The sequence below is a fragment of the Pleurodeles waltl genome, chromosome 7 (assembly GCF_031143425.1).
Source record: "Pleurodeles waltl isolate 20211129_DDA chromosome 7, aPleWal1.hap1.20221129, whole genome shotgun sequence".
Lineage (NCBI taxonomy): Eukaryota > Metazoa > Chordata > Amphibia > Caudata > Salamandridae > Pleurodeles > Pleurodeles waltl.
Window position 1 is genome coordinate 352,686,157 of NC_090446.1, and position 14,226 is coordinate 352,700,382.

Genomic DNA, 14,226 nt, shown 5'->3' on the forward strand with positions numbered 1-14,226 from the left:
TTCCTCTCCTTTTTCTGCATTATCACATATGAGAGGACCTCGAATTACATGATTTCATGGTGTGCGCTGCTTCTAACCTGCTTCTATGTTTCATGTATTAAACTATGTTGTTCATGTATGATAGGAACCCAGCCCACCCATAAAGTGCACATACCAAGTGACTTGTCTCTTTAATTTACTATTGGTGCTGTTATCAGGGTAAGGGGAAGAATTAATGTTTCCAAATTTATGTTTGAAAACTATCACTCTTAAATAAATACATCTCAATGCACTGATAAAATAAATTGTTCGAAGGTGAAAAGGTTCTGCATGTTAACTCAATACACTTTTTAAATTTGAAGAGACTGTCTTAGTTTATGACAATATCTCTAACACTTTTTTGTCTTATCCACAGCGAGCACAAACATTCCTCCGAAAAGAAACACAAAGATAAAGAAAAGGAAAAACACAAAGAGAAGGATGCCAATATAGAAAAACACAATGATGGCATCTTGGAAAAACACAGAGATAAAGATGGCTGTGTGGAAAAAATTAAGATAAGCATCTCAGAGAAACATTCTAAAGACAAGGTTTTTATCATTGAGAAACAGGATGGTGTTTTGGAAAAGCTCAAGGTTAACAGTACGGAGAAACACAAGGACAAAGATGTTACTGCTGAAAAACACAGAGACAAGGATGCCAGTGCTGAGAAACACAAGGACAAAGATGCCAGTGTTCTGAAACAGAAGGACAAGGATGGTAGTGCTATAAAACACAAAGACGGTAGTGCTGAGAAACGCAAAGACAAGGATAAAGAGGGCAGTACTGAGAAACGCAAGGACAAGGATGGGGGTGCTGAAAAACAAAAGGACGGCAGTGCAGAGAAACACCATGATAAGAATAGTCCAGAGAAACACAAGGACAGCATAGTGGAGAAAATCAGGGGGGATGGTCTTGTGGACAAACACATAGATGCCGGAGGAGAAAAACTGAAAGAGAAGGATGGCCTTCTAGAAAAACACAAAAACAAGGATGGCAGCTCGGAAAAACACAAACATAAGGATGGTAGCTCTAAACACAAAGACAAACACAGAGAGAAAGACAAAGAAAAAAAGAAAGAAAAGGTATGCATTCACAACATAGTCCATTTGAAGCTTTTGTTTTACTGTCACTTATGTGCATGTGCTAATGTCCATGAATATTGCTTTTGTTCTTGGTTACTTTTTATAGTCTTGGTCGAGGAGACCTATGAAAATAACGCCATTTTTGTTAGGTATGTCACCAATTACATTTTATGGCATAATCTTGTCCATGCCTTTCACACTGTTCTTATTATATATTGTTGATGACAAAAAATGTCCAGTGCCCAGACTGACAGTCTGTGTACTTAAGTTGAGATTTTATAATCTAATTTTATTTCCAATTTAGTTAAGTTGATGAGTTCTGCACTTCAAATTTCTCAGTGGTATGTTTTTTTTTTTTTGTGCACCATCCTCTAGTTGATTCTAGGTTGCTTATGTTCGATGGCATGTGTGGCTGTAGATACACATGCTCTGCATTTCTCTGCCATCTAATATTGGGTCCGGCTGCGTGCAGTTGGAGTCTCAAGGTAAAGTGACCCCTCCTTTAGGTGATACTGCACATGGTAATCAACACCATTGTTGGATTGTTTTCTTTCCGCCCCCTGGTTCAGATGTGTTCTTATGTGCTCCAGTTAGAGACTGTTTCGGGCTCCTTTCGGATCATTATACATCTCCATACTTATTGGTGTTGTGTTCGTTTGCATTCCATTCACCTACATCAAGAAAAAGAAAATCTCTCATTTCAAGATTCACTCCTAGCCTTCGGGCCTTGCCCGGTCGGGCTTCTGTTATTTTCACAGTATGGGTACAGGTAAACAATCCGCTGCTGATGAAACGGACACATTTAGATTTTGTTCTAGCTGCCAAACCATCCGCTCGCAGACTTCCATTGGGTTTTTAACCTTTGTTTATCTCTTGACCATAACGAGGAGAGCTGTGAGGACTTTCAATTGTTTAGATTGAAGAAGACATTGCAGGATCGTTGGGTGTGTGGAAAAGAGATGCGGCGCAAGGAATTTGAAAAGAGACCGGACATCGAACTGCAGGAAGAGCTGCCTGAGGCTTCTGCGGAGGAAGAGGCCTTTGCCATTCCATACTCAGAGGCTGATATCAACAAGCACATGGTAGAGAGATTCCACCAGTGCAGCATACAGTGAGTACAAAGGCCCCTAACCTGCCCACCAAAAAACATTCAGCACTGACCCAACATACGGCTGCCTGGCCACCACTGCCAACAGGCTATGGTAGGCACCGAATAATTGCTAAGGATGCTCCGCCTTCAGGCTCGCTACAAAGGCTAAGCCAAAAGCTCCTGCCACTCCTCAGACTCAACCGGTTTCGGCACCCAGCCAACCATCAACGTCTTCGGTCTCGACATCAGCACTGACTATTTCTACGAGGCTTCTTCGGTATTGAATGTTTCGACTTGAGCATCAAAATTGCCAGAGCCTATTTTACAGACTATGGTGGGGAAAAGCGATCCGAAACGAGAGAATATATATTCAGCCCAATAATAGTTGGATCATCGCAAAGCTGACATCCACTCGATCCAAGCGTCAGCCTTCATTCGATGAGGCCATTGATTTAGCGCCACCTCCCATGGAAAGACATTGCCACCAGTCCTATTCCTCCACTGTCCCTCTCCCCCACCACCTTCACCACACCACTCAAGCAGATGTAGAGGACATAATTGGGAACTCCACTGGGCTCTCCAGTCTCATGTCGAAGATCAAGGAGGGGATGATGGCGCACAACAGCCACCATTAGACCCTTGGGACACACTTGATATTGATCCACCAGGTGACCCGGACCCACACACATATCCAGCTAAACCATATCCGCCATATGAGACTACATCTTTCAACGAGCTGATAGCTAGAGTGGCTGCATATCATCCGGTCCCCTTACACAAGGGCCCTTTTAGAAGCTGATTATTTATTTCAAACACTTTCCTCCACCACTGGGGCTTGTCAGTACGTGCCCATGTTAAAAGGCATATAACCCATCATGCGGACGACCTTAAGGACCCTGTCCGTGCCAGGATAATTACACCTAGAGTGGATAAGATATAAGGCAGCTCCTCCAGATTTTGCTTCTATTGGGTCATATGCCACCAGACTCCTTGGTGGTATCAAAAGCTCCTAAATGAGCTAATCCACAATCCACAGCAGAAGCACCACCTCCAGATAAGGAATCTAAATTTATTGTGTCGGGCAAACGGGTGGGGGTTCAGGCAGCCAATCATTGGTGCACTGCTAACTCCCAAGAGCTGTTAGCAAGATATGATGGAGCACACCGGAATGAAATGGAGGACTCTAGCAACACAAGTATGATGGACGGAGTGCTGAACAATGCAAACACACACCCCAAGTCACAGATCTGGGTTTGATCCATCATTCTTTTGCTCACCATGCCCCCCAGTTTGGTCCCAGACATATGCAAATCAGTCTTGACCCTGTTCCCCATAGGAACAGTCCAGCCCGAACTGCCAAGCCAGGTCCTCCTTCAATATCTTCCATAGGAATTTAGAAAAAGGGACAATAACTTGTGTAGGAAGGCAAGTTACAGCATGTTTTTCCAAATTAGCAAAACATAACAGATCAGTGGGTGTGGGACATAATCCAACATGGTTATTGCCTGGAGCTTCATTAACACACCTCCAAACATACCACCCTACAAACCCAAACTATCTGTAGATCTCTTACAGTTGTTTAAATCGGGAAGCGCAGGCTCTCGTTCAGAAAGTAGCAATCAAACTAGTCCCTATTCATCAGAGGGTTAATGGAGTATATTCACTATACTTCCTTACTCCCAAAAAGGACTGTTCACTTTGACCGATTCTATATCTCAGACCGTTAAATCACTACATCCTATCTGAGCACTTTCATATGGTGACTCCAAGACGTAACACCTCAGTTGCAGTAAGGAGACTGTCTACACTAAATCTAAAAGCTGCACATTTCCACATCCCAATATATCCAGCCCACAGAAACAAAATATCAGATTCGTAATATAAGGAAGGGATTATCAGTTCAGAGTACTCCCTTATGGAGTAATAACTGCACCTTGTGTCGTCACAAAAAATGTAATCATGTCTTCCTTTATGTGGACGATTGGCTCATCAGGTCTAGTTCACTCCCACTATGCATAAGGCATACCCAAACAACACCATCTCCTTCATCAGTTAAGAATTACCATCATTATACAAAAACCCAACTTCAACTAGCTCAGATACAGCCATACCTAGGAACTGTTCTAAACACACAGTTTGCATTAGCCTTCCCTAATGCGCTCAGGACTCCAAATATAACAACCCTGCTGCAACAGGTGCACCCCAAACAACTGATAATAGTAAGAACAGTTTAGAGAATTCTAGGTATAATGGCATCTTATTGCAATAGTGCCACATGTACAACTGCACGTGTCCTGAAGGAGTGTCTGGCAAGTCAGTGGTCTCAGTTTCAGGGTCAACTACATTCCTCTCTGCAGTGGTGGAACACACACACAATCTGACAAAAGGGTGGTTGTTTCTAGACACTGTTCCCCAGGTCACTCACAGCGGATGCATCCTTCACAGGCTGGGGTGCTCGCCTAGACAACGTCTCAATACTAAGACTGTGGGACTCCAAACATAAAGCCCTACACATCAATTACTTGGAACGCCAAACCATTCATCTAGCACTGAAAATGTTTCTGGTTCAACTGCAAGGCATGTTTGTCTTGGTCCGGATGGGCAACACAACCGCCATGTTTTATTAGCTGTAACAGGTGTGTGTGTGTGTGTGTGTGTGTGTGTGTGTGTGTGGCGGGGGGAGAGGGCGGGATTAGTGGTGGGGATTTCACACAGTCTGTCATGACTATCGCCGACAATCTGTCGTTAAGCATCACATTCACTTGTTAAACATCTCCTGGGGATGGAAAACAACTTTGCCGACCTTACCGCAGGATGCTGCAACTGATCCTTAAATGGGAACTCCTATTTCTGTCTGTGGGAGTTTCCACTGATGGACCTGTTTGGAACCACAGATAACTCGAAATGCCCAAACGTCTCCTCCAGGCTCCCACAGCCACTGTCCAAGGGCATTGCTGTATGGATGAACTGGTCTGGGATATTTGCCTGTGCTTTTCGACCTCTCCCTCTTATTCAGTTTGTGGTACGTTAGCTCAGGCAGGCCTCTCACCCTCATTCTAGTGGCCCCCCACCTGGGCACATCAGCCATGGTTTACAACACTACTCTTTCTGTAGTTCCACACAAGAAGCTTCCCCCTACGCCTGGACCTTCTCACTCGCCATGGAGAAATCAGGCACCCAGATCCCAAAGAACTAAACCCTGCAATTTGGCTCCTGAAGTCAGAGTTTCGATATTTACAATTACCTCCAGAATGCATGACCATTTTTAAAGAAGCATGCAAACCCTAAATGGAAAAGGTTTGTTTTCTATTGTCAAGGCGAACAGATTGATCCTCTTTAATGCAAATGTTTAAAATATTGTTTGCTTTCTACTTCATTTACAAACTTGTGGTTTAGCGTACACTTTGATATGGCTACGTCGTGCAGCTGTAGCTGCAAATCTGCGAAACCGGCAACTCAGAATTGTTCAAAATACATGTAATTAAGGCTTTTATGGAAGGCCTCCAAAGAGTAATTCTACCTAGGGTGCCTCCAGCACCATTATGGAAACTTAAAACAGTACTTATTAGACTTTTATGGGGCCATAATTTGAGCCGTTAAATAACTGTCCACTCCAATTTCTCTCTTGGAAAGTAGCATTTCTAGTACCAATCACTTCACTAAGACGCACGAGTGAGCTTCAGGCACTAACTTTGAAGGAACATTTGTTTTTTTTTGTTTTTTTGCAAGTATATAAGGCTAGGGTAATTCTCTGTACCAACCCAAAACGTCTTCCAAGGGTGATTTCCACATTCCACTTAAGCCAATCAGTACAATTACTGTTTTTCTTTCTACAGCCCAAATCTGTTGCAGAAAGATTTACACACCTTAGATGTAAAAAGAGCATTAATGTTCTATATTGATAGAACTACAGTTTAGCAAAACTAAACAATGTTGTTGCTTTCTCACCTCCACTCACAGGGAAAGCTATATTTAAAGCAGGTTTTTGAAGATGGATAATTGTATACAAAGTTGCTATGGTAAAGCGAAGTTTTACCCACACCTCCTAGAGCACACTGAACCCGTAAAACAGGTGCATCTTGGGTGATATATCAATAGCTGTCAATTTTAAAGCAGCCACATGATCAAATCAGCACGCCTTTACTAAACACTATTGTGTGGATGTATTAGCACGACAACAAGCAAATGTTGGACAGGCTGCGCTTCATACACTTTTTTTCTTTTTTTTTTCTTCAGACAACTGCAACACCTATGGGCTATATACCACTTTTTGGAGGTCACTTTAGTCTATGCAGAGCATGTGCATCTACAGCCACACGTCATCAAATGGATTGTTATGTAACCTGCAAGCATCTGTTGGTGGCATGTACTAATGTAGATCCACATGTGCCCGCTCCCTCCCTGGACACGTGTGGCAGTGCAGTATTTTACACTTCGTAAGCATGGACCTCTTTCTAACACACTACTTGTAGGAAGTTGGCTCTGTATGTGCTATTTCAAAGTAAGGAATAGCATGCACAGAGTCCAAGGGTTCCCCTTAGAGGTAAAATAGTGGTTAAAAGAGATAATACTAATGCTCTATTTTGTGGTAGTGTGGTCGAGCAGTAGGCTTATCCAAGGAGTAGTGTTAAGCATTTGTTGTACATACACATAGACAATAAATGAGGTACACACACTCAGAGACAAATCCAGCCAATAGGTTTTGTATAGAAAAATATCTTTTCTTAGTTTATTTTAAGAACCACAGGTTCAAATTTAACATGTAATATCTTGTTTGAAAGGTATTGCAGGTAAGTACATTAGGAACTTTGAATCATTTCAATTGCATGTATACTTCAAGTTATTCACAAATAGCTATTTTAAAAGTGGACACTTAGTGCAATTTTCACAGTTCCTGGGGGAGGTAAGTTTTTGTTAGTTTTACCAGGTAAGTAAGACACTTACAGGGTTCAGTTCTTGGTCCAAGGTAGCCCACCGTTGGGGGTTCAGAGCAACCCCAAAGTTACCACACCAGCAGCTCAGGGCCGGTCAGGTGCAGAGTTCAAAGTGGTGCCCAAAACGCATAGGCTATAATGGAGAGAAGGGGGTGCCCCGGTTCCGGTCTGCTTGCAGGTAAGTACCCGCGTCTTCGGAGGGCAGACCAGGGGGGTTTTGTAGGGCACCGGGGGGGACACAAGCCCACACAGAAATTTCACCCTCAGCGGCGCGGGGGCAGCCGGGTGCAGTGTTAGAACAAGCGTCGGGTTCGCAATGTAAGTCAATGAGAGATCAAGGGATCTCTTCAGCGCTGCAGGCAGGCAAGGGGGGGCTTCCTCGGGGAAACCTCCACTTGGGCAAGGGAGAGGGACTCCTGGGGGTCACTTCTGCAGTGAAAGTCCGGTCCTTCATGTCCTGGGGGCTGCGGGTGCAGGGTCTTTTCCAGGCGTCGGGACTTAGGTTTCAGAGAGTCGCGGTCAGGGGAAGCCTCGGGATTCCCTCTGCAGGCGGCGCTGTGGGGGCTCAGGGGGGACAGGTTTTGGTACTCAGTCGTAGAGTAGTCCGGGGGTCCTCCCTGAGGTGTTGGTTCTCCACCAGCCGAGTCGGGGTCGCCGGGTGCAGTGTTGCAAGTCTCACGCTTCTTGCGGGGAGTTGCAGGGTTCTTTAAAGATGCTTCTTGAAACAAAGTTGCAGTCTTTTTGGAGCAGGTCCGCTGTCCTCGGGAGTTTCTTGTCGTCGTCGAAGTAGGGCAGTCCTCAGAGGATTCAGAGGTCGCTGGTCCCTTTGGAAGGCGTCGCTGGAGCAGAGTTCTTTGGAAGGCAGGAGACAGGCCGGTGAGTTTCTGGAGCCAAGGCAGTTGTTGTCTTCTGGTCTTCCTCTGCAGGGGTTTTTCAGCTAGGCAGTCCTTCTTGTTGTTGCAGGAATCTAGTTTCTAGGTTCAGGGAGAGCCCTTAAATACTAAATTTAAGGGCGTGTTTAGGTCTGGGGGGTTAGTAGCCAATGGCTACTAGCCCTGAGGGTGGGTACACCCTCTTTGTGCCTCCTCCCAAGGGGAGGGGGTCACAATCCTAACCCTATTGGGGGAATCCTCCATCTGCAAGATGGAGGATTTCTAAAAGTTAGTCACCTCAGCTCAGGACACCTTAGGGGCTGTCCTGACTGGCCAGTGACTCCTCCTTGTTGCTTTCTTTGTTCCCTCCAGCCTTGCCGCCAAAAGTGGGGGCCGTGGCCGGAGGGGGCGGGCAACTCCACTAAGCTGGAGTGCCCTGCTGGGCTGTTACAAAGGGGTGAGCCTTTGAGGCTCACCGCCAGGTGTTACAGCTCCTGCCTGGGGGAGGTGTTAGCATCTCCACCCAGTGCAGGCTTTGTTACTGGCCTCAGAGTGACAAAGGCACTCTCCCCATGGGGCCAGCAACATGTCTCTAGTGTGGCAGGCTGCTGGAACTAGTCAGCCTACACAGACAGTCGGTTAAGTTTCAGGGGGCACCTCTAAGGTGCCCTCTGTGGTGTATTTTACAATAAAATGTACACTGGCATCAGTGTGCATTTATTGTGCTGAGAAGTTTGATACCAAACTTCCCAGTTTTCAGTGTAGCCATTATGGTGCTGTGGAGTTCGTGTATGACAGACTCCCAGACCATATACTCTTATGGCTACCCTGCACTTACAATGTCTAAGGTTTTGCTTAGACACTGTAGGGGTACAGTGCTCATGCACTGGTACCCTCACCTATGGTATAGTGCACCCTGCCTTGGGGCTGTAAGGCCTGCTAGAGGGGTGTCTTACCTATACTGCATAGGCAGTGAGAGGCTGGCATGGCACCCTGAGGGGAGTGCCATGTCGACTTACTCATTTTGTTCTCACTAGCACACACAGGCTTGTAAGCAGTGTGTCTGTGCTGAGTGAGGGGTCTCTAGGGTGGCATAATACATGCTGCAGCCCTTAGAGACCTTCTCTGGCATCAGGGCCCTTGGTACCAGAGGTACCAGTTACAAGGGACTTATCTGGGTGCCAGGGTGTGCCAATTGTGGAAACAATGGTACATTTTAGGTGAAAGAACACTGGTGCTGGGGCCTGGTTAGCAGGGTCCCAGCACACTTCAGTCAAGTCAGCATCAGTATCCGGCAAAAAGTGGGGGGTAACTGCAACAGGGAGCCATTTCTTTACACAACTCATCAATTTTCATCTGACTGCCAGAGAACAATCTTAATGACCATGCGCCATATCACCAAGAGAAGGGGGTCACTTTACCTCATGACTCCAGCAGGTTCTTTGAAGAAAAACAACTTGCACAGATCCAGACCAAATACAAGATGCCAGAAGTATGCAGAGCATGTGTATCTACAACACTACATGCCACAAACAGATGCTTACATTGTAAGTAACCTAATCCTTCACATAGCAGTCTTCATTTAGTACTTCTCTATTCTAAATTATTTTAGATGGCTATTGTTAAATTTCTAATGACATTTTGAACCTTGTTTCTGATTTTGTATATTTTGGTTTGTGCAGTTTTAATGCCAAATGAAGCTAGACACCTCTTTTGGAAACACCTTTCATAATCACAATATTTGTCAACCTGTCCATGAAAAATTACTGCTTATACAACCAAAACCCATTCTCTGTTGTGCATAGTGTAGAATGTATTTGTTCTTATAGGGTTCTGGTGGGGATAGAATGGAGGTGCGTGTCCTCACTCTTTCACCCACACTGTTTTCATAAGGGGCACTGTTTGGTAGCTTCTGGGCAGCTATAGGGATAATATCTTGTAACTCCTTACTAAAGGGACAGTGTCTATAAAACTGATTTAGTGAGGTATTTTAGCTTCAGTATGAATGTCTGTTATGCTCTCTGCAACGATGTGGAAAGATTTGTAGGGTAAGGGCCCCTTAGATCGGACTCACTTTGCCACTGTTGGGTTAACGAATCTTCTAACTGTGGTGGCATTGCTTGCTTATATGTCTACTTGGTGTCGATGTCAATGGGGTGTGTTTATTTTTTATTTTCATTTTTTTTTCTCTTTCCTTCATGTGGTTACACAGAATACTCTAGCACCCACCCCCCCCCCCCCCGCCCCCACCAACACACTTTCGCCTCTTTTTTTTTTTTCCTCTTTTCTTTCTTTCTTTCTTTCTCCCTCTCACTTTCTTTCTCGCTTTTCTTTTTCTTTCGCTCTCTTGGCTTGCTTGCTTCTTCTTTCTCTCCCAGTTTCTGTGGCTATTAGGCACAGCAAATTCCCTTGCCTTAGAGTAATTAAATCGAATGCTTTAAAAACTATATATTATCCTGTGCTGCTCTTACTTTTAGTAATAGATGAGGTACGAAGCATAGGAGTCTGGCTTCAAGGGATGGCCTAACCTGGTAAGCTCTTCCAGAGCAGGAACTTTCAAATCCTAATTCAGTAAAAGAGCAAACCATAAAGTAGGGTAGATTGCTTTAGGCACTCTGCTTTTGAAGATCATTTTTTTGCCGTTAATGTTCATTCTGGACGGTGGCCAGAATAGGTGTGGTGTGTTTCAGCTTAGTGTGTGTTTTTGTTTCCAGCCATTAGATAGAGCAAGCATGTCACCTTCTCTTTAACTATTTTTTTGTCAAACGGAGATGCAAAGAGCTTTGGTTTTCTACCTCATCAATGTTCACAGATCTGGACTGGAGAGTGTGCTGCCAAGGTATGTAAACTTCAACAGCCTTCAGGATTTCTCCAGCAGTTATAGTTGGTTCTGTATATATCTTCTGCGATGTGGCTGATGCAAGACTCGGTCTTTATAATCACTATGGCAATACACAGGTATACAAAGTAATTATTGGGCCCTAGTCTGTAGAGGGTTTGAGGTTTCCCACAGTGTTCATACACTTCTGTGTTTTTCAGCACTTTCACCAGTGACAAGTTGTGATATTATGAATACACTTATCCTACTGAATGTGAGAAACTGCAATGGTTGGTTTGCGCTCTAATTGGAAAATGCAGTATTTTCATGAGACCAGTCACTAACTTTCATTGCTGCTGATTTCATTTAACTTTCGGATTATTGCTTCATGACCTTTTGACATGATGCAACAAATTATTCCTGCTCATAATCGTTAATTATAACAGTTTGAATCGGCAGTCCTATAGTTTGACTATTGCTCCTGTTAGAACTAGTTTGTGAGCCACGGGGAACTCTGCAATTACTTCTCTCCATTTATAAGAAGTAGGGAGCCTTACGTCTGTCTCACTATGTGATCCAAAAACCGCTCATTTGCACTTTACTCAAGGTAGTGAGGTGAACAGTCTAAGACTTGCTCAGTGTGGTGGCATGGGGGGGGGGAGGGGTTGGAGACTACGGAACTCTGAGATAAACTGATTGTTGAGCCAGTGATTCGTGACCAATATATAAAGTACACTTGTGACAAACATTACACAAAGTACTCTGCTACTATATTGGGAACAGGTTAACAGCTGTGGTTAATATACAGGTAGCTCAAGTCTGAGGGCAGTAACCTTCAGTGGGATGATTTATCCTAGTTCTGCATAGGTCTCCGTTTGAGGAATTTGCGCTGCTTCAGGGGCAGCCCTACCACTGCTTTTTTGCCTGATACTTCCTGCCTACTTTCAGATGCCTGGGTTCAGAGGTTACAGTTGGGCCAGGACCTGTTGTAGTGTCTGTAAGGATCACTGCCTAAACCAGTGTTCCTCCTTTGAGGGGAGTCCAACCCAGGGGTGACTTGAAAAGGGGAGCAGCTGCTCATTGAGGTGTAGGGAGTCAAAGGGACCACAATAGTCCCAGGAGTTTACAGTCTTGGATCCATGTGTTGGGAAACTATTTTTCAACCCTCCTCAGAGTGACGCAAAGAAAACACAAACACCAGGCAAGGCTCCAGAACAGATGAAATGCTTTCATGAGGTACCAAGGTTTATTGGCAGGCCAAGGCAGAAGGCAGACTCACATCCCAGTGTAACGTCTTACAAGCTGGCATCTTCTGCCCTGAAGCATAGAAGTCAGGCATTTATATATGTTAATAAGTGCTGTCACTGCACAACCCCAAAAGGGACACAGTCCAAACATGTGCATGCACATACAAAAGAAATGCTGTACATACAAAACTAGAAGTCCATAGTGTAAAAATATACAGAACGCAGTGTGAGCATGAGCATGTGAACAGACAACAGGTGGTCCCTAAAGAAATGGGGGCTGGGTTGCTGGCTGAACTTAAAGTGTGAGACCGAGCTAAACTTAACAACGTGGCTTGGAGAGGTTTGTTTGTACAACTGGCATAGGTGTCAGAGAGGTCAGTAGGGAAGTCTTACTGGGATTCATTTAAGGGAGGAGAGAGTTGGAACTAAAGTATCATATCTATAGGTACATACATGTGAATTTATATTTTTCCCAACACGATGTCCTGCGGATTTGTTAAAGGAGACTTACAGCAGGCTACTGTTTCAGTATTTTCAGCTTGGTGTACTTGGAGCTAAAGAAGTGGGGTCCCACAGCAGCATAGCTCTCTTCTTTAGGTATGCAGTTTCAGTCCATCTACCTCACTAAGCTCTTCTAGGGCAAGAAGCAGGGATGCTAGTTCTAGGCCCAGTTGGGGGCAACAGGGACATGCACTCTACTCTGAACAGGGCACACCACAGGTATCTGCAGCACCAATCTCCCCCTTACCTTTGCGCTTTGGTGTTGACTGACTTTGTTTGCCCCTTACTTTGGATTAGGGTCTGCAACCCGTTTTTCAAAAAGAGCTACTTGGATTCAATCAAAATCAACCCGAGCTGCTAATGTTAGTGTTGTACATATCATGCAAGATTGCAATATTGGTCATCTGTGAAGGATTACTAGTCGTGATCACCTCAGCGCAGGATTACCAGCATAATGTAAAAAAGACCAGTGACTACATCCGACCCCGAACTTGGACATCCAGTTGGACTGGTAAGTTCGAAGGAGGTCAGTACATCTTTCTAGGCCTGTGCCCCCAGACAGATAAGTTAGACGGTGCAGGGGGGCGGTAGGTGTAGCTGGAAACAAAATGATAGATGAGGATTGTAGGAAGTTGGCTCTGTATGTGCTATTTCAAAGTAAGGAATAGCATGCACAGAGTCCAAGGGTTCCCCTTAGAGGTAAAATAGTGGTAAAAATAGATAATACTAATGCTCTATTTTGTGGTAGTGTGGTCGAGCAGTAGGCTTATCCAAGGAGTAGTGTTAAGCATTTGTTGTACGTACACATAGTCAATGAATGAGGTACACACACTCAGAGACAAATCCAGCCAATAGGTTTTGTATAGAAAAATATCTTTTCTTAGTTTATTTTAAGAACCACAGGTTCAAATTTTACATGTAATATCTCATTTGAAAGGTATTGCAGGTAAGTACTTTAGGAACTTTAAATCATAAAAATTGCATGTATACTTTTCAAGTTATTGACAAATAGCTGTTTTAAAAGTGGACACTTAGTGCAATTTTCACAGTTCCTGGGGGAGGTAAGTTTTTGTTAGTTTTACCAGGTAAGTAAGACACTTACAGGGCTTAGTTCTTGGTCCAAGGTAGCCCACCGTTGGGGGTTCAGAGCAACCCCAAAGTCACCACACCAGCAGCTCAGGGCCGGTCAGGTGCAGAGTTCAAAGTGGTGCCCAAAACACATAGGCTAGAATGGAGAGAAGGGGGGTGCCCCGGTTCCGGTCTGCTTGCAGGTAAGTACCCGCGTCTTCGGAGGGCAGACCAGGGGGGTTTTGTAGGGCACCGGGGGGGACACAAGTCCACACAGAAATTTCACCCTCAGCGGCGCGGGGGCGGCCGGGTGCAGTGTAGAAACAAGCGTCGGGTTCGCAATGTTAGTCTATGAGAGATCTCGGGATCTCTTCAGCGCTGCAGGCAGGCAAGGGGGGGGTTCCTCGGGGAAACCTCCACTTGGGCAAGGGAGAGGGACTCCTGGGGGTCACTTCTCCAGTGAAAGTCCGGTCCTTCAGGTCCTGGGGGCTGCGGGTGCAGGGTCTCTCCCAGGTGTCGGGACTTTAGGTTCAAAGAGTCGCGGTCAGGGGAAGCCTCGGGATTCCCTCTGCAGGCGGCGCTGTGGGGGCTCA

General features: G+C 45.0%; 1 protein-coding gene across 1 annotated transcript in view; it reads left to right on the forward strand.

Annotated features, from left to right (window-relative positions):
- Window positions 1-14,226, forward strand: part of TOP1 (DNA topoisomerase I) — a 352,777-nt gene that overhangs the window by 86,671 nt on the left and 251,880 nt on the right. Inside the window, exon 4 of the mRNA XM_069243787.1 lies at window positions 395-1,103. Within this exon, the coding sequence (XP_069099888.1) occupies window positions 395-1,103 (709 nt within the window). The remainder of the gene's footprint in view (window positions 1-394; window positions 1,104-14,226) is intronic.